This window comes from Vulpes lagopus, chromosome 11 (assembly GCF_018345385.1).
Source record: "Vulpes lagopus strain Blue_001 chromosome 11, ASM1834538v1, whole genome shotgun sequence".
Classification (NCBI taxonomy): Eukaryota; Metazoa; Chordata; class Mammalia; order Carnivora; family Canidae; genus Vulpes; species Vulpes lagopus.
Genome location: NC_054834.1, coordinates 69745567 through 69772322, shown reverse-complemented (window position 1 = coordinate 69772322; position 26756 = coordinate 69745567). Strand labels below are relative to the sequence as shown.

The following is a 26756-nucleotide window of genomic DNA, read 5'->3' as shown; positions in this document are numbered from 1 at the left end:
GAGGGCAGCAAGAGGGGCCTCCCTGCAGTGCAGCTTCGGTGGGAGGCCCGGGGCAGCTTGCAAGGCAGGCTTCGGGAGAGGAGGGCTCCTGCTTTGCCCTGAAGGGACTTCGAGTCAGTTGCAAAGATAGGACAGGCACCTGCACGCAGGGCGACCAGGGCTCGGCCCGGGGCCCCCGGACGTGTGGGGAGCAGCCCACACTCTATGGGCCCCACACCTGGGCAAACAAGGATTCCCGAGTGTGCAGGCGGGGTGGCGTGTGAGGGGAGGGGACCCCAGGTGCAGCCTTCAGGGAAGGAGCAGCACAGGGGCTGGGGTCCCCGGGGGACTGAGACCCTTCCCTGCGCCAGCCTCGGGGGACTGGAAGCTCCCCACCCTCCTTCCCCGGCTCTGTCCAACCCCACCCTGGTGCTCGCCTGGTCCAGGCCTCGGTGGTGGGGAAGGCAGAGGGCACAGCTCATCTCTGTGCGGCCTCCTTAGGGAGAGAACTGGCTTTCCCCAGGGGAAGGGCAGCCCCGCTGGCATGAAACACTCCAGGGGAAGCACCCAGTCCTCCCCGGGGGGCAACGCAGACATGTGTGCACCGAAACAACCCCAGTGTCTGCCACTGAGAAGAGATGAGACGACTTGGAACCCACCATGGAACATCACTGGGCCTAACACACGGCATCCTGACATGTGCGACGATATGGACCCACTGGGGGGCATCACGCCGGCCCCCGGAGATGGCACGGGGCAGGACCCCATGTGCGTGACATGCCTGGGACAGGCAAGCCCGCAGACACGGAGAGCAGATCTGGCCGGCAGGGGAGGGGTGGGGGGAGCGAGGAGGGCTGGCCGTGGGGCGCAGGGCAGCTTTCTGGACAACACAAACATGTTTTAAAATGGATCAGTGATAGAGACACAGCTCTGCGAATGTACTCAGACACCTCACGACATACTTGCAGTGGGTGGGTGGTAGGGTATGTGAGCTATGTCTCAATAAAGCCGTTTGAAGATAGAAGAGGACGTGCATGCCCTGCTTGCCCTGCCCTGTGTGCCGGGAGGGAGGCCCGGGGTCAGGCGCACAGCCTCGGCTCTGGCGGGAACGGGGGGCCCGGGGCGGGCAGCTCACCACCCAGCACCTCACCCACGCCTCACCCGGCTCCAAACTCCCAGGGTGGGACATGGGGCCATCACGTCTGGCTCAGCGGGCTCCCTGGGTTTGGCGGTTCCCCAGTTATGCTCCTGCACCCGCATCCCCTTGCACACACTAGCAGAATTTAGGGTCACATGAAAGCCGGGAAGTGGGAGGGGGACCCCAGAGCTGCCTTCCAGAAGGCCTGGGGGGTGGGGGATGAGAGGAAGTGCTGTGTGTGCATTCCTGGGCCTAGGTCCCTTGCTGGGGCATGGGGGCCAAGGGAAGGGGGCTCCTGGGGAGGGGGTACGCAGGGAGGCCGGACAGCAGGGAGCCCACCCGATGACAGGGGTGCAGGGGAGGGGGTTCGGGGCTGCAGGAGCTGTGGGGGACCCTCCCCCCTTCCCTCCCTCCCAGCAGAGGGCCCGGCCAGGCGGGTGGGTGGGGTGGGGGCCCCTGCCCCTGCCAGGCTCCAGGCTGTTATCTGCAGTCTGTGACTTAAGCCATGTCTTAGGAGCTGGGGAGACAGCATGGTGCAGCCCTGGGGAGGACTCGCCGGCCCTCGAAGAAGAAAACCAGCCGCTGGCGGAGAGACTGTGGCCAGATGGGTTTCCGCTCTGTCCCGGCGGCTGGGCCTCACCTGGAGCTGCTGGGGGGGGGTCTGGGATGTGTCCCTGGGGGCCCGGGGCCCGCCCGCCGCAGCTATAACTCATCAGTACAGACCAGGAACTGAGCAGAGCGGCAGTCCCCAGGGCCCTTCCCGGCCCCAGCCCCCCTCGGCCGGCCCTGCCCTGCCCCGCCGGCCCCTGCCTGCCTGTAACCTGGCGTCCCCCCGTCTCTCATTCCCTCTTGCTAAGTAAACAGACCTCCCACATGGCGACAGAGGAACATCACAGAAGATGGGGGGCTTGAGGAGGAAGTAGCACTGGGGGCTCTCACTCTTTCCCTCTGTCCACACACTTCCCCCACAAGCTGGGGCCCCAGGACGCTCCCCGCAGGACCATCCCCACGGGAGGGGGACTCGAAGCCCTGGGGTCAGTGCCCAGCCCCGTGAGAGGGGCCCACCATGTGGGAAACCCCTCCTATGGTGTCCCGCTGCACAGGACGGGGGACACTGAGTCACGGCCAAGACAACCACACAGCCATTGTCTCAGGGGCAGAGACGGAGGGGCCTCCATCGAGGGAGCAGCCCGGAGGGGAAGGGGTGTCAGGCCAGCTCCTGAGGCTCTGGGCCTGGGGGTGGGGTGGAGCACCCCCTTTCCCCCGCCCCTCCATCCGGCTGCAGGCCCACTTCCTGGATTCCTGAGGACCTGCAAGGCAGCCCCCACCGCAGCCCTCCTCCGGGTCCATCCACGCTCATTCCCAGGGGCCCATCCCTGCCTGGGGCCCCGTCAGCCCTGGGGTGCTGGGGACACCAAGGACACAGTGGCTCCCCACCCCTTCCTCGTGGCCCAGGCCTCTGGGGGGTGGGGTAGGGGGACGGGGGTCTCGGGGAGGCTGCAGAGTGGGGCGCCAGCGGGGAGGCCAGCTGGAGGAGGCGCTGGGCTGCGTCTGGGGTGTGCGTGGCGGCCCGTGCTGGACGTGCTTGGATGAAGGATGGGATTCCTCTCCCAGCCTTGAGTTGGGGTCCTCAGGGCCGCGAGGCCCCATGAATTATTTCTCTACGGAGAATACCGTTGACTCTGCTCTCCGGTCGCCTTCCGGACCTTCCCCATCACTTTAAATCAACGCTGAAGGGCGGCGTCTGCCCGGACCTTCACCCTCCAAGTGGAGGGAGCTGCGACCCACGTGATGCTGTCCCCGGGCTGGGTGTCCCTCTGGGCGGAAGGGGGGTGCTGAGCCGGCTCCTGCAAGGCCCTCAGAGGTCACAGGAGGGCAGCGCTGGAGGACAGGACTCCCCACAGCCTGGTGGCACCCACGTCCTACCCCAGGGGCCACGTGGCCGACTCTCCTGCACACCCCAGTGCTCTCTGGTTTGCTCCCAGACCCCTAGGCCCAGTGGGTCACCACGAAACCCATGTGCACGCTGCCAATGCTCCCAGCTCTGCAGGCTCAGCCCTGTCACACTACCTGCCAATTGGGGAAGAGCACCGGGGCCCACGGGGACCCACCACAGGGTGGAAACAGGGTGCAAACAGGGCTGCTGGATGCACACACTGCAGGCTCCCAGATACCGTCTCCTTCCCAACTGTCCACCTCAGGGAGCCGATGACCACTGACCACACCAACTCATCCTCAAGCCTTCAGGCCAGTGATCCTTCCCACCCCCCCACTTCATCCTCCGTTTCCGGCATCTCCCACCCTCTGTGCACTGCTTCGTGCTGGGTTGGCATGTGCTAAACACGCTTCCTCTGGGTCCCCCCATGGACACCTCCTCCCCACTCGAGAGCCACCAGTGCTGCCACCTTAGACCCTCAGCAGGATGGGCTCCCTGCCCGTGGTGCTCGCCCCACCCCACCTCACAACCTGCCTGACACAACCTTCCCCACCAAGACCTTCGCTGTAGGCTCACGGGGCCAGAAATGGGTCACATGGTTACAGTCCCCACAGGCCCTGCTCCGTGCCTGCGGCCAGGTGCTGTGTGTGCCGTGTGCCGTGGGGCACAGCCCTGCACAGGGACATGTGGGACAGAGAACACGGAGCCTGTGGCCTTGCTCCACACGCAGGACTTTATTTGGACTGGGGCCATCACAGGCCAAACCAGTCGGGGACGCCACCGCGCCGGGGATCGCGGGTCTGCCTCCGCCGCTGGTCCTCCAGGAGCTGGTCCCGGATGTCATCGTCACCAGGGCTGCCGTCAGGGCTCTTTTTCTCAGGAAACAGATCGGGGAATGTGAAGGTCTGTCCGTGCGCCTATGGAGCAAAGGCAAGCAGGGCAGCTCTGAGCCCAGGAGCCTTCTCACAGGGGGCGGGGGGGGGCGGGATGGGTAGACAGGACCCTCCTGCCCCAAGGCCCTGGACGGACACGCGGCCAGCATGTCCAGAGCGATGTCCCTGCCTGGAAAACAAACATGTCGGCCGGCCGCTGGCTTTTATCTCACAGCGGGAAACCATTACTCTGGACAATGCCCCTTTTCATCGACATTATCTCTTTATGGAGTGGCGTCTGCACCGGCAGGAGCCTCATTAAAAGCAGCCCAGCAAAGCACCCATTCACGGGCGCGGGGGCAGCGCGGGCGGACCGGGGGGCAGGAGCGAGGCACGGGAAAACACGGCACAAATGATGTCTGGTGCCACACTGAAACTTTTTCCATCCAAAATACCTAAAGGCCTCTGCCCACATTAAAGCCTGCCCCTCCTCCCGGCTCGGAGCTTGGCAAATAAAACGCATAGAACGTACAAAGAAATGTACATATGCAGCAGTCTATAAATCAAGACCGGCTTTGCAAATTAACTGGTTTTACATCTTTCACTAAAAGTTCAGAATGTGCCAGTGTCGGCCAAGCCCCAACCCAGACCCCCGAGCACGTGTGTGGGGCACCGGGCTGGCCCCCGCTGCAGCGGAGGAGGGGGCCCAGGCAGCTCTGAGGTGCCCTTTCAGTCTGCTGGGTCCCACGGAGCAGCCCCCCGAGATCAGGGCATGAGAGGGGGCGCGCGCCAGAGCCGCACTGTCTGTTTCCAGACGGGCAAAGGATGGAGGACGGCATCCGTATCTGGAAAATTTTAATAAGTAAAATCAGTAAAGTGCGCTGGTTCTTGGAGACCCTTGTTTTGTAAAGAAATTTGGCTTTGGGCAGGCAGCCAAGTATGATCTGAAACAGCCCGCATGCCCCACCCGAGAAGGGAAGGTTTATAAATTCTGATCACATGGCGCGGAGCGCGGGCCCGAGTGAAGAAAGCAGGGCTGTGTGCGCTCAGTAGCCAGCCTGCACCAGGATTAGCTTACACAGCTCAACACTGCTTTTTTTTTTCTTTTTTAAAATACCAAAGGGCAATAGTTTACATGCAAGGCTGATTGCCCAGAACGGGGATTTATGTTTAATATATCGAGGTGATTTTGCTAGTTTTCTGAGGTGGGGGAAACCCAAAATGACATTTTAAAATATAAATACAAAGATGCCAATTTGCAACAGCTCCGGAAAAACGGAGGGAGCCAGTGAGAGAAATTCTTCACTTCTCACCAGAGACAAGAGCCACTTGTGGGTGCCCCTCTCCGGGGAACTTCACCTTGTACTTTCAAAAGTAAACCCTCAACCCCGACCCGCCACAGTGGAGAGCGTGCTGGTCAGCAGAAAAGCGCAGGAAAGGAGCAGTGTGGGAAGCGGCCCTGGGCCATGGCCTGGGCCCCAGAGGGCTCCCGCCTGCCTGGTGACGCTCCTCTGCCGCGTGGGATGCGGGGCCACAGAGATGTGTATCAGGTTGTCGGGGGAAGCGTGGGGCCCCCACCCGCCTGACGGGCTCTTCCGCAGCCGGCAACTCAAAATAGATTCGGAAACTTAATTTGTGTTCCTGATTGACCCTCTGTGTGCTTTACAATTAGCTCTGTTTTTAGAAGCCCCAGAGCGGGGCCCGCAGGGACGCGCTGGGAGAGGTTGGCCCCGGGAGATGGGGGCAGAGAAGAGACCCCTTCAGAGAGGCAAGGGCCCCGGCTTCCTGCCGGTTTCCAGGCCAGACAGAGGCGAGCGGGCCTGGGGGGCAGGGGGAACACTCCGGAATGTCAGTAGGGGCTCCCCGAACGTCAGTGGGGACCAGCGGGAGCCGGGCTGCCCAGCAGGGATGCTGCCCTAGGCTGTGCCGCCTGGTCTCACGGGGAAGAATGGTGCCCCCGCGGCAGCTGCACGCAGCAGATCTAAGCGGGAAGAATGCAAGGGTTCGGGTGACTCAGAAGCCACTTGTCACCGTCACTGGCCCACGGAAGGCCTGGTGGCGAATGCCGGCACAGGGGGTGTCAGCCCGCACGCCATGACAGAGACAGATGGCCCAATTTCACACATAGGACACAGACGCCTTTATACGGCCAACGGGCGCTCTCTCCACCTGGATTGGCTGACTATATGCACAGCAAATATTAGGCCAAATAATTAGGGGGGCCCCTGTTTAGAACAACAACTGTGACTGTTTTTCAGAAAAGCTGCCACGCTGACTGGGTCTCTTAACAAACTGCCTCCTCATGCTCAAAATAGGTCTGCAGGCCCCGGGGAGGTTTTCACAATAGCGCTACTGCCATCTAGCGGCCACGGCCAGCCGCCTCCCGCCGCAGGCTCCACTTGGGCTGTCCACCCTGGGATGGAACAATCTGGAAGAACCCCCCCTCCCCCTCCAGGGGTTTCAAACAGCAAGGGCAGCTAAGGGACCCTGCAAGCAGGGCCGTCCCTGGCAGGTTTGCATGGAGGTAGCGGGGGACCCGGCCGTCCCCTGGAGGGCTCATCTGCAGACACACATCTGGGGTGCCCTCTGGCTGGAAGGGGAGAGCCTGAGCAGGGGCCCTGAACCCTCCCCCACACCCCAGGCCAGGCAGGAGACACAGTCATGAGAACCCGACAGACTGTGCCACAGCCCCACGGCCCTGTCCAGAGGGGAGGGGGCTCCACCAGGACCCCAGGGCATAGCAAACAGGTCCAGTGGAGACCCAGGCCCCTGCAGCAGCTTTAACTCAGGGCACCAATGGCCTCCCCACTGGGGGCTGCCCACCCTGCAGGGCTCTCCAGAAGCAAGAGCTCTGGCTTCCGTCTGAGCCTCAAACCCCTGGGCCTGAGTGGGCCTGCCTGAGCCCACAGCACGTTCAAAGTCCAAGGGCACGACACGGCTGGCCCCGGAGAAGTTCCAAGATGCCCCGCGCCGTCTCCTCCCATGAGCTCTGCCTGGGGCTGCCAGGGATTAGGACGAAGCACAGGCTCTGCCCCGCGCCCTGGGCCTGGAGATCCTGCCTCTCAGGGCCTCCTGGGGCCCCAGGCGGGGCCGCTGCACAAACACGTCCCCCCCCCCCCCCCCACCCCCCGCACCAAGGTCACGGTGGTGATAAGTCACGCCCAGGACTTGGGCCTCTGCCCGAAGCCCACTCACCAGCTGCACATAGGCCACCTTGTAGTCTGGTTTCTTCATCCTCACGTTCCTATAATCCCTCTTCCTGTTGGAACCTGTTGGGGGTGTGTGTGTGGGGGAAACGACACATTGTATTCTGAGCACGAGATTTTTCAGCCCAACTCATCCAGGACCCACTTTCTAGAAAGAGGCAAACATGTAAGAATTGGTTGGTGTCCCACGGATGATAGCACGTCACACCTGAAGTGTGACTAGTTCACATTTACAGACCATGTTCCAGGAGCACATGCTACTACCGCGACCCTCTGCTCCGCTAAACACCCAAACGTGTCTAAAATAAGTAAAAAAACTGACTTCTGTTCGTCGGCACCGCACCCCTCGTGGGCTGCCTCCCTCATGGGAAGGCTGCGTACTTACACCTCAGGGTGCAGTGGGGGGATAGAGGGTTAAGAGGAACAAGGAAGTGCTCTGCCACCCCAGCTTCCCAGCTGGACGGGGAAGGGCACCCTGTCTGTGGTGGTCGGGATGAAGCCTCGTGAGCTCCAGGGGTGTTTGGGGGGCTGTGGGGGAGCCCCCCACAGCAGGGTAGCAGGGCTAGCACGCACCATGTTGCACCCTTGTCCGCACGGCAGCCACGGGTACATTGTAGATGCGCTCTAGGTAATTCCTCAGGTCCACCCTGGTCATCCTGGGGTAGAGAAGGAAGGTAAGCATGTCCCAGCCAGGCTGAGATGACAAGTGGCCACCTGTCCCCCACACAGGAAGGGGGGGCTGCAAGGGGCTCATGCTCACTTGGGGCTGGGCTCCTGGGCAGAGCTCTCCCCAGGGAAGGGTCAGTCTGGGGGCTGCCCCAGGCCTCTGGGCACCCACTAGGGCCGGTCCTGTCTGCAGCCCACCACCAGGCCATTTCCTAGAAATGGAGGCCCAGGGGGTGGGGAGTTAGGCCCCCTGGCCTTTTCCCCTGAAGTGGCATCATCACCGCAGCCTGGCCGCTCCTCCCCGCTTCTAAAGGCCATCACATCCTGACACTTCAGAGTAGCGCCCTGCAGCCTGGGGGACAGGATGCTGTGTCCCTCTGGTTGCCGGGGCCTCTGTGAGGGAACCGCCTGGAAAACTAGGGTTTTGGAAGCTGTGGTAAGAACCTCCAAGAGCCTCGGCCCAGCTGCCTGGAAAGAGCACGGAGCTCAGTGCAGTTAAAGAAGTGCTAGGCTCTCCACTGGGCTTCCCTGGTGGGGGAGGGGTAGGCGTGTGTGGGGGGCAGCCCAGCCCCACCGGAGGCTCTGCAAACAGCAGGCCCTCGGTCAATATTTGCAGAGCAGCTCGCAGCTCGGAGAGCCGCCTGTGGTGTTTTCACAGCGGGGAGAAGCCACACATAGGAGCCAGGTTCTGTGACACCAGCAGGACTGCCCTAGTAGGGAGGGGGGTACTCCACAGCCTGAATTCCTCAGGGGCTTACTCCATGGGGATCCGGAACTGCACAGTGTCCTCGGGCTGGGCTGTGCCGGGCCGCACCAACTGAATGAAGAAGTTTGTTCGGAAGACGCGGAGCTGGGGGTTGCCCAGCTGGTACAGAGGGTACCTGAGAGCAGGGAGAGATTGGTCTGTATCAAACATTCAGAACCCCAAGGGCGCCCCCAGCAGACCTCCGTGTGTCTACCCACAGCAACAGCAGTGAGAAGCAAAGGGGGGGGGGGTGCCCCCTACAGCCCAGTGCCCCCACAACCCCCCTCACTCACTGGTCAGATCTGCCCAGGGTGGGCACCAAGATCCCTGGTGCCCACCAGCTCGACCAGTGGGGGCTGCTGGACCTGAGGGCTGGTCTCTGGAAAGGGTCAATGAGTGACTCAAGAAATAGGCCAGTAGAGAGCATGTGCACCATGGCCCCCCCAAAGATGCTGGTGGCCAGGATTGTTTAAAGTGATGGTCCCACAGGCAGGCTGCCGGCTGCAGAGTTGCTCCTAACCATGGCTTACCCCACAGCGCGGGCTGGGGGGTCACTTGCACACTGTGTGGGTGGGAGAGGCACCAGTCACCTCAACCACTTACCCCCCACCACACGTACTGTGAAAGTCCCCAGAGCAAGCAGAGGTAGCTGGGAAGCAGTGAGAGGCTACTGCCCAGTGCAGAGCAGCCACGTGAGGGTGCCTGCAGTCTGCAGGGTCTGCATGGAGGCAGAGGGCCAGGCTGCGGGGAGGGTGGGCACGCAGGGACACAGTGTCATCAGGGGGCTCAGCCTGGTCACCCTGCTACCTCTCTGAGGCACTGCACGTGGCCCCTGATCTTGGGGCACAACCAGCATCATGATGGGTTCAAGGAGGCCAAATGCTGTGCTGGGCAGGATGAGCAGAGCCAGGGGGTGAGAGGCCCAGGGTGAGCCTCAGGGGCGCTGCGAGGTGTGGGGGCTCTGGGAAGGCAAGACTGGGGCCCTGACCCTGCAGGACCCAGTGGCTGAGGGCCGTCTGCTCGAGGTCTGCCAGGGACCGAGTGGGCTGGTACCGGCAGCAGCCCCTGGGTGGGGGTCTCCAGCACAGGGTGGGCAAGGGCGGGAGACGGCTGCTGATGGGCCAGGCCTCGCCCCGGCCCCGGAACCAGGCCTGCCTCGTGTCCTCCTCCAGCGCAGTCAGGCCCAATGGCCGGCCACCCGAAGGGGCTCGCTTATTCCCCCTGGTGCCCGACTGCGGCACTGCAGGGGGCGAGGGCAGGCCCCCGGGGGAGCCGCGCGGTCGGGCCGGGCCCTGACCCTCCACGTCTCCGGGTCCCCGGGTCCCCGGGCCGCCGGTGGGCGGGGAAGGGCTACCCCCGGGCGCCCCTGCGCCGGAACACCTGTGCTCGCCCCGCACGGCCTGCTGCCCGCCCGCCCGGCCGGCCCTCCCGCGGGTCCCACGAGCCCGGCACCCGCGAGGCTCAGGGCCGCTGCGCGCTTCTCCCGCGCCCGACCCAGCGACCTGGCCGGCTGCCATCGGCTCTAGCTCCCCCGGCCCCGCCGGTGACTCACCCGCGATCCCACCCTCCCCGCCAGCACGCCCCGCCGGCTCTCCTCCGGCCCCGCCCGCTCCCGGGCCCCGCGCACCTGCCGGGGCGCCCCCGCCGCCGCCGCGCATGCGCGCACACGACACTCGTCACGCTAGGGCCACGGGCGCAGCCCTCCTGGGGGGCACTCGTGGTTCCCGCCGCGCCCCCCGCCCCAGACCGCACGGCGCCCCGCCCCCCCGCCTCCCCCGCCTCCCTCGGCCCCCAGGCCCGCGTCCCGGCCCCCGGCAACTCACAGCACGTTCCGCGCCATCGCCGGCTTCCGGGCCGCGGGCGGAAGGAGGGGCACGCACGGCCCGCGTGGGCCCGTCACAGCGCCCCCTGGCTTCCGGGAGGGCCAGCGACGCCCCGCCCCCGCCCCGCCCCCGCCAGGCCCCGCCCCTTGCACCTGCCGCCCCGCCCCCTTGCACCTGCCGCCCCGCCCCCGTCCACCTGCCCCGTCGCCCCGCCCACTGGGTCTCCCTACCCACCGCGCCGCCCCCGCCCCGCCCCTCCCTGTTCACCTGAGCCATGGCCCCGCCCACCGACCCCCCCCACCTCGTTCACCTGACCCATGGCCTCGCCCAGCGCACCTGCCTACACCGCCCGCCCACCACCTAGCCGACCACCCTTCACCTGTACATCCACCCACCGCTCTGCCCACCGCACCTGCTGGACTGACTGCACCTGCCTCATTCTTCCCCACCTTCCTGTCTTACTGTCCCTGATCCCAGTTCCTACCCCACTGCCTCTGCCCCACCCACTGCCCTTGACCCACCCACCTGGCCCCTACCTGGCCTGCACAGCTGAGTCGCACCCCTGACCTGCACACCCTGTAAGAGCCCAGAATCTGTCATGCTCCTGGGTCTCTCCATAGTCCTTCACATCCTCCAAGTGTCCAGAATCCATCTCTCCCAACCCCCTCACCCTGCCCAGGTGCCATCCACTCCCTGCCCCTCACACCCTGTCCATTCTCTGCAGCACCCCGTTAGTCCCACACACCCCTCTGCACCCCACACTACCCCACATGCCATGCCCTGGTGCCCACAGCAACTGTAGATCATGGCGGGCCACCCTTCCAGCTGCTGGTGGAGGTGGGAGATGACAAAGTGGGGAAGAAGCAGGTGGGTGGGCCTAGCCAGGGTGGCTCCATCCCCTCCCTGATCTGGGGCTCCAAGGCCCCTCACAGCCTACAGGCATCTTCCCCATCCCCTGTGACCCCTTCCTCTTACAGCTTCTCACACAGCCCTCACTCAGGGGAGCCCCACTCCATAGGGCACTTCTGGAACCCACTGCCTCTTCCCCAAAACAACATGAAGACCTGTGGGGAGGACCAGGCCCCTAGGCCCCACTCTTCCCCAGTTGCCTGTGCTCCATGGCTTCTGGCCATTCCTCAATCCCTTTAGCTGCCTCTCCCCCCAAAGACTGGCCTGTTCTCTGCACCAACTTCAACTTCAGTGCTCTTCAGAGCCAAGCCGGGAGGGTGTGAGGAGAATGTCAGGAAATCTGAGGGGAGAGAAGGGACTCCCCCAGGAATCGGGATGGGTCTCACTTCTAGGGTGGGGATGGACCATAGGGAGGCCACAGGGGGGCTGGACCTGATGGCTGCCCAAGGCTGAGAAGAGGAGGAACTGAGTCATGGAGAGGGACTGGAGGGTCCTCCTTCTCCCTCTGTTTGACCTAAGTGGGTTCACCCAGGATGAAGGTACTAAAGATGAAGAGGGGGTACTAGGGGCAGGTTAGCTAAGACAGTGGGATTCCCCTGCTGGGAGAGGGAGGGCCCCATGTAGGAAGAAGTCAGTGAGGAGGGGCCATGCGGGCTGAGAGCAAGAAGGATGGAGCTGGAGTATGGGCATACCCGTGCCAGGAGACTTCTTTTTAGGAGCACTGACTCTGGCCATATTTGAACTCCAAGGCATGATGTTGCGTGTGAAGGAGAGAGGCTCACATCTGAACAGGGTGCTGAGGTCCTCAAGGAGGGCGGGGACAGGGATGGGGTCTCCATGGTGTGGACCCCTCAACACTCAGTCCCCCCCCTCCATGACTGGCCAATGGGGTTGTTCCCCAGCAGGCCTGGGGTTTCTGAGCACAGAGGCTGGCCTCAGAGCCTGAGGTACCTTAGTGCATCTTCTCCCTTCCTCCTTCTTTGGTGTCATCAGACCCTCCCCATCACTGACTGACAGCATGGCTTCCCTGGGCTAGAGTGGCCAGGTCAAATGAAGAATGCTCCATTAAATTTGAAGCTCTGATGACTTTTTTTGTCTGTTTTTAAGTGTTCTTAATACACATTATTTTTTAGGGCAATTTCAGGTTTACAGAAAAATTGCACAAAAAGTACCAAGAAATTCTGGTGTATGCCCCTCCCCTCCCCAACCAGCTGCCCCTGTTGTTAGCATCCTGCTCTAGCTGGTGCCTCTGCTACAACTGCTGGATTAATACTAATGCCCTACTACTTCCCGAAGTCCACCCTTGATGATGTTCTACACTCTGTGAGTTTAGACAGACGTAGAAGGATGTATACCCACCATTACGGGGCCACACAGAGTAGTTTCGTGGCCCTGAGCCCCTGCGCTCCTCCTGCACACGCCCCTCGCCCCTGGCAACCACCCAACTCTTTTCTCCATATTTAGCCTTTTCCAGAGTGTCTTCTGGTTGGAATCTCCCAGGGCCTTCCCACATTAGCTTCTTTTGCTCAGTACCATCCAGTTACAGTTTCTCCACATCGTTTTATGCCTGGATAGCTCATTTCTTTTTCATATTGATAATATTCCCCGTGTAAATGGATCGCAGTTCAGCCATCCCCCTACCCCAGGGCGTCTTGGCTGCTTCCGAGTTTCACCAATTATGAGTAAAGCCGCTAAGAACATCCGTGTGCAGGTTTCTGCGTGGACATAAGCTCTCAGCTACTCTGGGTAGGTACTGAGGAGCATGACCTCTGGACGGTATGGTAAGAGGAGGGTTAGCTTTGTAAGGAAACACCAAACTGCCTTCCAGGGGGCCGGCACCGTTCTGGTGAGAGAGGGCGGTCCTGCTGCTCCACATCCCAACCAGCGTTTCGTGTTGTCAGTGTCCTGGATTTTGGACATTCTCTCAGTTGTGCAGGAACGTACTTATTTTATTCTCACGTGCATTTTCCTTGGCTACCATCTGACGTCCCCACTGGCAGCCCCACCGGGACCCCGTGCTGGGGACGCCCCAGGAGTGATGTGAGTTGAGCCAGGGGAGGAGGAGCCCCCGGTGGGCCCAAGCAGGAGCCATCGGGTGAGGGCAGCTTTCACGCTGAGCTTTCCAGGCCAGGCTGGGGAGCTGGGGCTGAAGGGGAAGGATGAGGGGAGCTTGGAGGTGACTTCAGGGTGCAGATGAAGATGGTAGGTCGCAGGAGGGAGGCCATGTGTGCATCCACTCATTCATTTGACCCATATGTGCTGGGAACCTACTATGTGTCTAGCATCTTTCTAGGGGTTGAGGACACAGCACTAAATCGATAAATTCTTTGCCTCCATATTCATGTCCCCCAAGGGAGACAGATGACACCCAAGTGTCATAAACCAGTGAGATACCTCAGATGCTCTTGGAGATGCATGTAGGGAAGGGTAACAGGAGGTGGGGAGGACTGTAATCTGAAATGGGGTGGTCGGAGAGCCTCACCAAGAAGTCAGCTTTTCAAACGTGAAGGGACAGCGGGTGCAAAGGCCTGGTGGTGGTGCGCAGATGCTGTTGGCCCTCAGGAGCCCCTTGCAACCAGAGTGGAGGGCACCGAATCCTCTGCCACCCCATGTTCATGGAAGGGCTTCCCCAGGACAGGAACAGTGGGCAGAGATGGGGTTGAAAGGCTTCTGGAGGGAGGGGGGTACTGGCTCACCAACTGGGGTGTTCTAGGATTCAATGCAAATCCTACCCTGTCTTCCTGGAGTCAGCTCACTCCCAGGAAACCCTCCCCTTCAGATGCCATCACAAATCCAGGTTGTCACCTGTGCTTCTCAGTGGGGTGGGGGTGGGGCTATACATTGGAGGTTCTCACGACCCCTTTTCTGGGTGCTGTTACTAGATCAGCAGTTACTTATAAGAGGGATAGGATCAGGAACAGCCAGGTGGAAGAGGTGCTCAGGATGAGCTGTGGGGGCAGCCGTGGAGCTTCTGTGCTCTCTAGGGGTGCCACTGTCCCCAAATATCCACGTATTTGCCAGCTGGGGAGCTCACTGCAACCCTTCCCTGGGGGGTTCATGGAAGCTTCATTACATACCCTGGCTGGTGAGATCACTGGCCTTTGGTGATTCTACCTCCAGCCCTTTGTCCCTTCCTGGCCCCCATCCCCCATCTCTAGGGCCTTCCCAAAGTCCCCTCATGAACATACACCCAGCTGTAGTGGAGAGGGGCTGGGTTTGCAGGACAGGACACTCACCTCACCTTCACGGCTCTGAGGGGATTTTGGGAACAGAGCCCGAGAGACCAACCATGGTCACAGAAGATGCTCCCATCATCCTTAGGAATTTCCAGTGATTTAGAGCTGAGCTGAGCCGGGAGCCATGGGCAAAGACCCAGTATCTACGAGAACTACACTTGGGTCATCTGAACGACCAGATGTCTATTTGCTCTAAATCACAGGGTCACAGCCTGGGTTTGTACCGTGGGAGACACCAACTCGGTAACCAGGCAGGACCCTCTCCCTGTCCCACTCCCGGCCAGGGCTGGGCTTCCCTGCTTCTCACAGAGAACTGCCTGTGACTCCTGCGGGGCTCTTAGGCCCCGCTTGTCTCCACCCTGGTGCCCCTGACTCCCCACCCGGCCTTCCTGAAGCGGTCAAACCCCTGCACACCCCCAGCCGCTCCACCTGACTACACCTCCTGGCTATGTCCAGCAGCTCTGTACTTCTGGCTGTTTCTGTTGGGTATGCCCCTCCTTGTGGTGGGTCCCCTGGATTTCCTGTTCCAGGGGGCTCATGCAGTAAGCCATCCAGCAGGCCCCGCATCCGCTAAGGGGGCCCCCCCTCCCTTTAAAGGCTCAATTAGTATGAAACGGCCCTGTTTGCTGATGGTCAGATTGGCCGGGCTGGCATGGACGCAGGTAGGACAGCCCAGGCTAGGGCCACAGGCTGGGGGAAGGGTGTCTTCTTGCCCCTCCCCTGCACCTCACTGGGTCCCAGTCCTGTCTTGGGGCTCCCAGCAGGCCACACTCCCTATAGTCAAGGTCACCTGGCCAGGATAATGGGTCCCAGTGTGGGACGCACCTGCTTTTGTGGCCTGGCCCTGAGACTTTACCCTGTGAGCTCCTGGTTCCATCCCCAGGAGTTGGTGCACCTGCTCGGTACCTGTGTCCTGCCAGTGCATCTCTAGCCTATTATAACACAGGTTAGGAACCTTTGTCAACCCTGGGGGTGGGGGTGGGTAAGCATGGAGTCTCATATGTTTGCATCTACACTTCTTTGGCAACAAATATTTGCACTCTTTCCTACCTTTATTATTCATCGATCATTTGCATTTCTGATCCTGTGACTTGTCTGGTTATATCTTTTGCTCATCTTTTCCCTGCGAGGGTGTGCTATGGGCTGAACTGTGTCCCGCCCAAGGTCCTATGCTGGAATCCTGATTCCCAGCACCCCAGGATGTGGCCATATCTGGAAATGGGGACTTTACAGAGGTGATCGAGGTAATGAGGTAACATGAAGTCACCCGGGTGGCCCTGATCCAGTGTGACTGGGGTCCTTACAGGAAGAGGACATCAGGACACAGACACGTACAGAGGAACGACCCCATGAGGACCCAGGGAGAGCATGGCCATCCACACACACGCAGAGAGGCCTCAGGAGGACCATCACCCCAAAACCATCCTCAGACCCTCGCAATCCCTTCTTTCATCGCTCCCTAAGCCCCTCCCCCTTTCCAATCAAGCAACCAATGACCTGATTAGATTATATTTTCTGGAGTTTTCTATAAATGGCAGCATATAGCTTGTCTTCTTTTCTGTCTGGTTTCTTTCTCCCAGAGTAACTATTTTGGGATTCGTTCGTGCTATTGCGTGCCTCAATCCTACATTCTTTCTGATCGCCATGGTATGGATAGACCACAATTTGTTTACGCATTCATCCGCTGATGGACATTTGGGTTGTTTCCAGTTTTGGGCGATTAAAAATAAAGCTGCTATTTACATTCATGTGAAAGTCTTTGTGAGGACAAACATTTCCTTTTCTCATGGGGAAATGCCTGGATGCGATGACCACATCACATGGCAGGTGTACGTTTAGCTTTTTGAGAAAAAAAGATATTGCCAAAATGTATCATTTAACATTTCCACCAATGATGTGAGGTCCTCTACATCCTGCCCAGCCTTTGATATGTTTGAGCTTTTCAATTTTAGCCATTCTTACAGAGTGGTATCTGTGATTTTGTTTGCATTTCCCCAGTGACTATCAGAGTTGAGCATCAACTCACGAGCTTATTTGAAATTTGAAGAGCAAATTTTAAACATTTTTGGTGAATTTTCAACTTGCCAACTTTTTTTGGGGGGGATCATGTTTTTGATATTATATTCTGGGAAATCTTTGCTGATCGATATTCATCAAAAATTTCCCCTATGTATTTATAGCTCTGGTTTTACATTTAGGTCTACAATCCAGTTTGAATTAATTTTTGTATCAGTTAATCCTCCTCCTCCTCCTCCTTCTCTTTCTTTTTTTCTCTTGCATGTGGATATGCACCTGTTTTGGTGTGATTTATTGGGAGAGCTATCATTTCTGCATTCGTGTGGGTCTATTTTATTCTCTTGTTCCATTTGAATATCTTTACACCAATACCATCTGTTTTGGTTACTCTAGACTGATCCTAATTCTCAGAATGTTAGCCTGATTTTCTTATTTTCTTTCAGGGTTCTTTTGGCTACTTTGGGCCCTTTGCATTTCCATTGAATTGTAGAATAGGCTTGTACATTTCAACATAAAAAAAAACAAACCTGCTGGGATTTTAGTTGGGACTGCAATTAAATCCATTGGTTAAATTTAGGGAGACTTGGCATCTTGACAGTGTTGAATAAGCCTTCCAATCCATGAATACTCTTCACCCAAGTCTTTAACTTCTCAATCATGTTTCATATTTTCAACATACAGCTCTTCGACATCTATTCCGCATTTGTCTCTGTTTTTTTTAAAAAAATATTTTACTTATTTATTCATGAGAGACACACACAGGGAGGCAGAGACATAGGCAGATGGAGTAGCAGGCTCCTCATAGGAAGCCTGATGTGGGACTCAATCCTGGAACTCCAGGATCACGCCCGGAACCAAAGGCAGACGCTCAACCACTGAGCCACACCGGCGTCCCTGTCTCTATTTTTTGATACTATTAGGAGATGGTTGTTTTTAAATGTCAGTATCTGATCATTCATTGTGATTTTACAGAAGTACAACTGATTTGGTATGGTGACCTTATATCCTGAAAACTTGGTAACCCTACTTGTTAGTTCTTGTAGCTTTTCCTGTAGATTCCATTGGATCAGATGATCCAATTGTCTGTGAATAAAATAGTTTTTGTTTTTCCCCTACAATTTTGACTTTTTCTTGCCTAATTGCACCAGCAAGACCCTTCAGTACAGTGTGAATGGAAGTGGTGAGCAGACATCCTTGTCTTCCTGTCTTTATTGAGAAAACTTTGCCTTTCATCATTAGATAGTGGTTATTAGGTTTAGGGAGTTCCCTCTATTCCAGGTTTGCTGAGAACTTTTCTTTTTAAAACCAGGAATGGCTGTTGAATTTTGTCAAATGTTTCCTCTGCACCTATTGAGATGGTCCTATGGCTTTTCTTTTTTGGTTTGTTAAAATGGTAAATTACTCTTGAGTTTTTAATGTTATGCAAACCCTGCATTCCTAAGATAACCCACACTTGATATGTAATCCATTTTATACATTGTTGAATTCCACCTGCTAAAATTTTATTTTTGGGTAAGTGTTTGAGAGGGATAGTGGTCTCTATTTCTTGTATTGTCTTTGTTTTTTTTTTTAAGATTTTATTTATTTATTCATGAGAGACACACAGACAGAGGCAGAGACCTAGGCAAATGGAGAAGCAGGCTCCCTGTGGGAAGCCCAATGCAGGACATCATCCCAGGACTCTGGGACCATGACCCAAGCCAAAGGCAGATGCTCAACCACTGAGCCACCCTGTCTTTGGTTTTGATATCAGGAGAATGCTGGCCTCATAGACTAAGCTGTAAAGTATTCCCTCCTCTTCAATTTTTTAATTTTTTATTTTATGTTATTATTTTTAAAGATTTTATTTATTTATTAATGAGAGACAGAGACATAGGCAGAAGGAGAAGCAAGCTCCCTGTTGGGAACTGGATGTGAAACTTGATCGCGGGACTTCAGAATCACACCCTGAGCCAAAGGCAGACACTCAACCACTGAGCCACCCAGTTGTCCCTCCTCTTCAATTTTTTAAGAGAGTATTTGAAATTGTTATTATTCCTTCCTTAAATGTTTGGTAGAATCCAATAATGAAGCATCTGGGCCTGGAGCTTTCTTTTATATAATACATATAAAATATATATATATATATATATATATATATATATATATATATATATATAATTTTTTTTTTTGGCCTGGAGATTTCTTTGTGGAAAAGTCTTTAACTGCACTATCAATTCTTTAATCAATGCAAGGTTCCTTGGGTTGTCTACTTTTTGAGTTACCTTCTATTTCAAGAAATATGTCCATTTCATCTAATATGTCAAATGGATGGGCATGAAGTTGTTAATAATGTTTCCTTAGTATTCTTTTATCTTTTAACATCTATATAATCTGTAGTGATGTCACCTGCCTCATTCCTGATTTTTTTAATTCTTGTTTTCTCTCTCTTTCCTGACTAAATTGAGTTTTATCAATTTTCATTGATGTTCTCAAAAAACAAGTTTTGATTTGATCTTTAAAATTTTTTTCTATTATTTTTGTTTTCTATTTCATTGACTTTCATTTGATCTCTGTTATTCCCTTTCTTGTGCTTACTTTGGGTTTAATTTGAATTTATTTTTCGATTTTCCTTGAGGTGAAACCTGAGGTCATTGACTTGAGATCCTTCTTATTTTCTATGATAGGCATTTGATGGTATAAATGTCACCCTCAGGACTGCTTTAGTGACATTTCATGAGTTCCCTTTTGCTGCATTTTCATTTTCATTGAGTTGACAACACTTCGTAATTGTCTTTTTGATTTTTCTTTGACTCATGAATTATTTAGGAGTGTATTACTTAGATTCCAAACATTTGAGAATTTCCAAGGATCTTTCTGTTATTAATTTCTAACTTAATTCCACTATGGTCAAAGAATATAATTTATGTGACTTGAATCCTTCTCAACTTATTAAGTTTTGTTTTATGGCCCAGAACATGGTCTGTATTGGTGAATGATGTGTATTTGAGAGGAGTGTTCTACAAATGTCACGCAAGTCAAGTTGGCTGGCAGTATTGTTAGAGTCTCTTATGTCCTTGCTGATTTTGTGCCTGCTTGTCTGATTAATTGTCGAGAGAGGGTGTTGAAGTCCTTGACCAGGACAAAGAATTTGTCCATCTCCTTTAAGTTCTGTCAGTCATTGCTTTGTGTAACTCTGTCATTCTTTGTAATTAGTTGGTGTGTTTGTTTGTCAAAATGAGTTTATTCAGGGGCACTTGGGTGGCTCAGAGGTTGATTGTCTGCCTTTGGCTCAAGTCATGATCCCAGGGTCCTGGGATCAAGTCCTTCATTAGGCTTCCCGAGGGGAGCTTGCTTCTCCCTCTGCCTATGTCTCTGCCTCTCTTGTGAATAAATAAATAAAATCTTAAAAAACAACAACAACAACAAAAAATGAGTTTCTTCAAACTGAGGAGTGCTGGCAGGGAAGGGGTGGGGAAAGGGATAATTGGGTGACAGGCATGAAGGAGGCATGTGATGGAATGAACACTGGGTATTATATGCAACTGATGAATCACTGAACTCTACCTCTGAAACTAATAATACACAAAATATGTTAACTAATTAAATTTTAAAAATACAATTTTAAAAATAAAAGTTTCTTGTAGGCAGCACACAGTGAGGTCTTGCTTTTTAATCTGATCATCTCTACCTCTTAATTGGAGTGTTTAGACCATTTACATTTAATGTATCTATTGGTGTGGTTGGGTGTGAGTTAATCAAATAATCTTATTACTTACCCATTCTTTCTATTCATTTCCTCTTCTTCTGCCTTCTTTTGAATTCATCAATTCTTATTTAGTCCCATTTGTCTCCTCTGTTGGCTTTTCAACTGTGACAGTTTATTTTATTTTAGTGGTTGCTTTAGGGATTTTAACTTATCACAGTTGGTTTTGATTGATTTTTCTCCTCCTTATGGGTCATATTCTATTTCTTTACCTGTTTGAACATTTTTGATCAGATGCCAGATATTATGATTTTTTCCTTGGTGGGTGTGGGATGTTTTTATATTCCTATAAATATTCCAGAGTTTTGTTCTGAGGTGCAGTTAAGTTACCTGGACATGGTTTAGTCCTTTCCAGTCTTCTTTTTCTGATTTGTAAGGCAGGTCTGGAGCAAGTGCTCCATTATTTATCCAGGGTTAATTATTTCTGCTACTGAGACAAGACGTTTCTGAGTACCCAATGCCCCATGAATTATCTACTTTTCTCGTCTGGTTGCTGGGCACAGACCCTTTTTCCCCTGTGTGAGCAGCCAACATTGGTCTTTCCAATCCTTTACAGTAGCTCTCTTCTCAGCCTTGGGCAGTTTCTGTTCAGGCCTGAGCCCTGCACCCTGCTGTATGCTAGAGGAGCCCCTAAGCACATCTCTGGGTTTCTCTCCCTGCGCACTCCACAAGTCCTCCTTCCTGCACTGGGGCCTGGGAATTCTGTCAAGAAAGCAAGCTGGGCAATTGTAGGACTCAGACTGACTGTTTCATATCTCCCTGGGACCACTGGTTGTTCACTGCCTAATGTCCACAGTCCTGAAAAACATCATTTTGTGTATTTTTGTCCTTTCCTTTTCCCCCCTCCTTTTTGGGTTGTTTCAAGGCAGGAGGATAAATCTGGCCCCTGTTACTCCATCTTGGCTAGAAGTAGATGTCTGCCTTTTGATAAACATTCTTTGATAGAAACTTAAAATTTCCAAGTAATGAAATTTATTGAGCTTTTCCTTTTTTCCCTGATGTTTCCATTGCTTGTGAGCTTAGAAAATTTTTCTCAGCATGAAAGCAGACAAACATGCATCTACATTTCTCTCTAGTTTTAGTTTTAACCATTTTTTTTCATACTGAACTCTCTAATTCTCCTGGCATGTATTTTTGGTATTTGGCATGGAGTGAAAATCTCGTTGCTTTTTCTTCTTCACATGCACATCTGATTTTCTCAACCTCCTTTATTAAATATCTCACCTCCCCCCTTTCATTGATTGAGATACTTTCAGATGCTTATGTATATATGGTATTGTCCTGATAAGTACTGTAGAATTGGAACAAATTTTACAACCACCAAGAGCAGAGGATGTGGAGTTGTAATTCATTGTCTACGGTTGAGTCCTCGCTTAGTGGCTGTGTGAACTTGGGACTTGGCTTAACCCATTCTGAGCTTTAATCTGCTCTTCTGCAAAATACAAATGATGAGAATATTTGTTTCTTGGGTTTGCTGTGAACATTGCATAAGGCAAAGCAAAAGAAGCTTAGCCGGACCACAGGTCTGCAGGGAACACTCAGCACATATCAGCTACAATACCTTCATTTTGGAAATCTGCTCTTAATTTTCAGAATTTTTTAGCTATTCCTGCCTATTTTCCCTCTTCTATGAATCTGAGATTCATCCTTCCAACCACCTCCCCACCCCTGGCTCACCCTTCTCTCCCAAATAAATCCTATTCGAATTTTGGTTGAAAATCTGGCGAACCTATACATTAATTTGGGAAGAACTGATTTTTATAAACTTCTACTCAAGAACAAGTTGTATTTCTCTCTCTCACTCTCTCTCTCTCTCTCTCATTTTTTTTTCAAAGTTCATTTTTATGTTTCTCATTAAACTTTGTCCTTCTCTTCCTACAGACCCTGGACATTCCTAAGAGGGTTATTACTAAGTATTTTACGTTCTTTGTTTTGTTTTGTTTGAGAATAATATTTTTATTCCACTTTATCTTCTTGCTGGTCACTGCTACAAAATAATAAAAAATGTCTATTTAAAATATGTATTTTGCATCTGGCTACTTTCCTGAGTTCTCTCATTTATTCTGAAAGCTCTTCCGTTGACTCTCTCGGGGCTCCTAGGAATGTGGTAGTTTGGTTTCCTCCTTTCCAGAACTTATACATCTTATTTCCGTTTAACATCTTTCTCATTGTCTTCAGTTTCCAGTGTAGGGCTGAAGAGTAATGGTAAAAGCAGGCATCCTCATTTGGTTCCTGTATTGGACTGAAATGCCTTCGTGTTCCACCACCAAGCGCAGATAAAGGAAGTGCTTATTTATAGTTTTCTATAGTTTGTTGAGCTTTTGTTTTGTTCTGAGAAATAAGGATTGATTTTTGGCAAGGGCCCTCCCCACCCCCATGTTTAACAATTATGAACTATTTAAGATACACCAGAAGGTATAAATAAAAATAGGAAGAACCTGCATCTACCCACCCACAACTTGGCTGAAGAAATAAAACACGATGAACCCTATCTCAGTGCTCTGGGTCGCCCCTTCACAATAAAATCCCCTTTCCTTGCTGGAGAGGACTATCCATCTGCAATGTGTGTTCCTGACATTGAGGCATATATAATTTGTTTTCATAGTTTAAAAAATGTTATGTAAGCAATTTTCCTTCTGCAGCTTACTCATTACCCCCAATGTTAGATTTTTAAAACTTCGCCAGTGGTTGCACTGAGCTGTAGGTCCTTTTTTTTTTTTTTTTTTTTTTAAACTGTGCTCCGTCCATTTGTGAATATACCACAATTTATGTAGCTGCTGTGCTCTGGATGAAGCCTTGGACTTTCTGTAATTGCCAACAGTGATTGATCTGTGCCAGGAGAGGAACTGGCATACCTCCTTGAGCTGACCAGGTGTGGCCAGTCATCTCTGGACACCCTCTCCCAAGTTTAGGTGTCCACCATCAGGCAGACCGGGTTTTGCTCCACCTGCCTGCCACCTCCCTCCCTCCTTGAGCCCTGGGGGAGGCTTGCAGATAAGTCTCCTCAGAGCAAGGACCTCCTCCTCCTCCAACCACATTTCCTCCATAACACCACAGACACAGGGGTTGCAAAATGTTCTCTGTCGCTTTGGGCTTTGGATGTGGCGTGCAATCAAGGCCAATGTGTTGTTGTTTTTTTTTTTTTTTACGTTTCTATTTTTTTTTAATTAATTTTTATTGGTGTTCAATTTACCAACATACAGAAAAACACCCAGTGCTCATCCCGTCAAGTGTCCGCCTCAGTGCCCGTCACCCATTCCCCTCCAACACCCGCCCTCCTCCCCTTCCACCACCCCTAGTTCGTTTCCCCAAGTTAGGAGTCTTTATGTTCTGTCTCCCTTCCTGATATTTCCCAACATTTCTTTTCCCTTCCTTTATATTCCCTTTCACTATTATTCATATTCCCCAAATGAATGAGAACATACACTGTTTGTCCTTCTCCGATTGACTTATTTCACTCAGCATAATACCCTCCAGTTCCATCCACGTTGAAGCAAATGGTGGGTATTTGTCGTTTCTAATTGCTGAGTAATATTCCATTGTATACATAAACCACATCTTCTTTATCCATTCATCTTTCGATGGACACCGAGGCTCCTTCCACAGTTTGGCTGTTGTATTTACTTGTCATGCCCCTTCCGTCTCCTTCAATTTTTGGGGGGGGGGGGGGCAGGGAGTTTGTAGACCACCGACAGTTTTGAAGAGTCTAGGCCATGGTCTTGAAGGAGGTCCCACAATCGGATTTGTTGGGTGGTTTCTCCACGATTAGAATCAGGTTGAACTTTTGGGCTAGAATATCCCTCAGGTGGTATGCCCTCAGTACGATCCCTTGCTGGGCTGTCCATCTGCTTCTCCATTTCCAAGGTACTTTGTGCTTTATAAGTCATCGGCCATGTGCCCTCTTTTCTGCGGGGAGATGGGATTCGGTGTCCCGCTCACTATCCACACTCGTTTCCCCCTAGCTGGTCATGACCCATGCCTTCCTCCACTGTGGCACCAGTGGCTGCAAAGGGGAGCCCTTCTGGCCCTGTCAGTCATCATCTGCATGCAGCAGCTGGCTCACTTCTGGAAACATGAGCCCCTCCTTCCCCTGACCAGCATCTGTCCTCTGCCCCCTCGTTTTTGTGGGCTGGCATCTCGCAGTGGTGTCACTGTGGCCTTTCACTCCCTACTTCCCCTACATTCGTTGACCATCGGGGCTCTTCTCTGCGAACTCCTTATCCCCTTTGCTCATTCTTTCCATTCAACCGATTGCCTTTCTCCTGGTGGCACTCTGAAGTTCCTTATATTCGTGTCCAACACTGACCTTCAGCAGGGATGTGCCACGAATGCCCACGCCCAACATGGCACAGATATGAGAAGAGTTGGCAGGCCGCAGATGGAGGCCCTTGTCTGGAGCCCCCGCCACCAAGCTGAGACTTAATAGTGACCCAGCTGCGGGCACTGCCTCCTGGAATTCCAGGTGGGTGGTGGTGAGGTGGCCACTGACAAAGCCCCGTGTCCCCCTGGGGAAGCTGAGGCCACCTGCCCTCCCCGTGGCCCCTCTGCCTTTGTGGCCTTGTGCTTCATGTGTTCATTTGCCGGGGGGCCCCTTCCTGTGGCTCCACAGCCCCCATGAAGCCGTCGAGACCTTTGAAGCTCAGTCACTGGGACCCTGGTTTCTAACCCAGAGAGATTCATGTTCTTAAAACTTTCTTTCCGCCTGTGGAATTTATCAAGGTCTTGTTTTATGGTTTGGAGGGTTTACACCTGGTTTAAGAAATTCCCCTGTTCTGACGGCTTTCCAATGCTCTCCTGTAGCTGCTTCTTAGAGTTGGAATGTTCTCCTTTTCAGATTTAGGTCATCAGACGTGGGGCAGGGGGCTGATTTTCTGTGGCCAGTTTGAGGAGGAGGTGCTCTGTTTTATTTATTCTAATCTGTCCCCATGATTCCCCTCCACTGTGCCACAGTAGGTGTGCCTGTGGCCCCGTGCATAGGCCGGTCCTCTGGGACCATGTCTGTGTCTGTGTCCGTGTCCCTGTCTGTCTGTGTCCTTGTACCTGTCCATGTCCATGTCCCTGTCCATCTGGGAGCCAGTGCCTCCTCTCACCCGGTCTGGGTTTGTCCACCACCCCCTTTCCTTCCCACACATGTTCGAATCAGCGTGAATTTGCATGAGTCCCTGTGGGAATATAGTTGAGTTGCCCTGAATTCATAGATTAACTTAGGGAGAATGAACAGTGTTAAGATATTATTGCTTCCTCTTAGGGAACAGATAACCATCTCTAGGTATTTGTGCCTTTTAAATATTTTTTTAAAGTTTTTTATTTATTTATTAGAGACAGAGAGAGAGAGAGAGAGAGAGAGAGGCAGAAGCAGGCTCCATGCAACTTTTAGATATTCTCAATAAAGTGATTTTATTATCTCAGTAATTGTCTTGCACATAGTTTGCTAGATTATCCTTATTATCATAGTTTTTACATTTCTGTTGTACATGGTATTTTTAAACACTGTCCTCCATTTCTCGATCCTTCTATCTCATGCTCTCATGCACCCGCAGTGACCTCTTAATTCTAATAATTCAGGATTGCAGGTTTTCTTATTTTCTTGCCTTTTTTTTTGTAGATAATTATTTGGTTGTGCATAGTGGCAAATTTTTAAGGCACAAGTAGGTAAAATAAGATCCTTTTTTCCTTGCCTTCCTGTCATCTTCTTTTTTTTTCTAAGATCTATATATTTATTTGAGAGAAAGAGAGCAGGAGGGAGAGGGAAAGGGAGAGGGAAAATCTCAGGCAGACTCCATGTTGAGTGCAGAGCCTGATGTAGTGCTCCATCACAGGACCCCGAGATCATGAACGGAGTGGAAACCAAGAGTCAGATCCTTAACCAACTGAACCCCCCCCCCCCACCCAGGTGCCTCTCCTGTCATCTTTTTTGTGTTTTTTTTTGGAAGTATCTCTTTTTTTCTTGACCCAAAGTTCTGGCTAGGGCACCTGGCCAGTGAGAAGGAAGCTGAGAAGCTGATTCTTGCAGCATTTCCCTGGGGACAGTGATGCTTGCTGTAAGTGTTTGGAAGATGCCTTCCTTGGGTGCAGGAAACTGACTTCTTTTCCCAGTTGGCTGAGGATTTTCTGCACCAGCTGTGTTCTGTTTCCTCTGAGCTCCCCCCAAGGCCCTGCTCCGTCAACGCCTCAGGAATCACCACATTGGGGGGCTTGCTAATGCAGAACTACATTTGTGTTAGGGAGGATGATGTCCTTTAGAGAAATTCTTAGCACTTTTGGTGGCTTGGTAGCTCCATCTCTCTCTCTTTTTTTTTTTAAGATTTTATTTATTTATTCATGAGAGACACAGAAAGAGAGAGAGAGGCAGAGGCATAGGGAGAAGGAGAAGCAAGCTCCCTGCAGAGAGCCCGATGTGGGACTTGATCCCAGGATCCCGACCTGAGCCAATGGCAGACACTCAACCACGGAGCCACCCAGGTGTCCCAGCAAAACTAGTCTTT

At 53.3% G+C, this 26756-nt stretch overlaps 2 protein-coding genes across 3 annotated transcripts in view; one reads left to right on the top strand and one right to left on the bottom strand.

Annotated features, from left to right (window-relative positions):
• Positions 1-26756, top strand: part of LOC121471349 (proline-rich protein 33-like) — a 66325-nt gene that overhangs the window by 12103 nt on the left and 27466 nt on the right. Inside the window, exon 2 of one of the 2 annotated variants that reach the window (XR_005982655.1) lies at positions 503-1346. The exons of the other annotated variant lie outside the window; for it this stretch is intronic. The gene's annotated coding sequence lies outside the window, so the exon portion shown is untranslated. Of the gene's footprint in view, positions 1-502; positions 1347-26756 lie in introns of those variants that run through there. 2 annotated transcript variants of the gene reach the window in all.
• Positions 3768-10433, bottom strand: MRPL23 (mitochondrial ribosomal protein L23). The gene is made up of 5 exons (XM_041721995.1): positions 10366-10433; positions 8556-8678; positions 7705-7787; positions 7121-7194; positions 3768-3970 (listed from the first exon to the last, which is right to left on the bottom strand). Exons 1-5 carry the CDS (start codon positions 10380-10382, stop codon positions 3806-3808), a joined length of 462 nt encoding a protein of 153 aa, XP_041577929.1. The 5' UTR covers positions 10383-10433; the 3' UTR covers positions 3768-3805.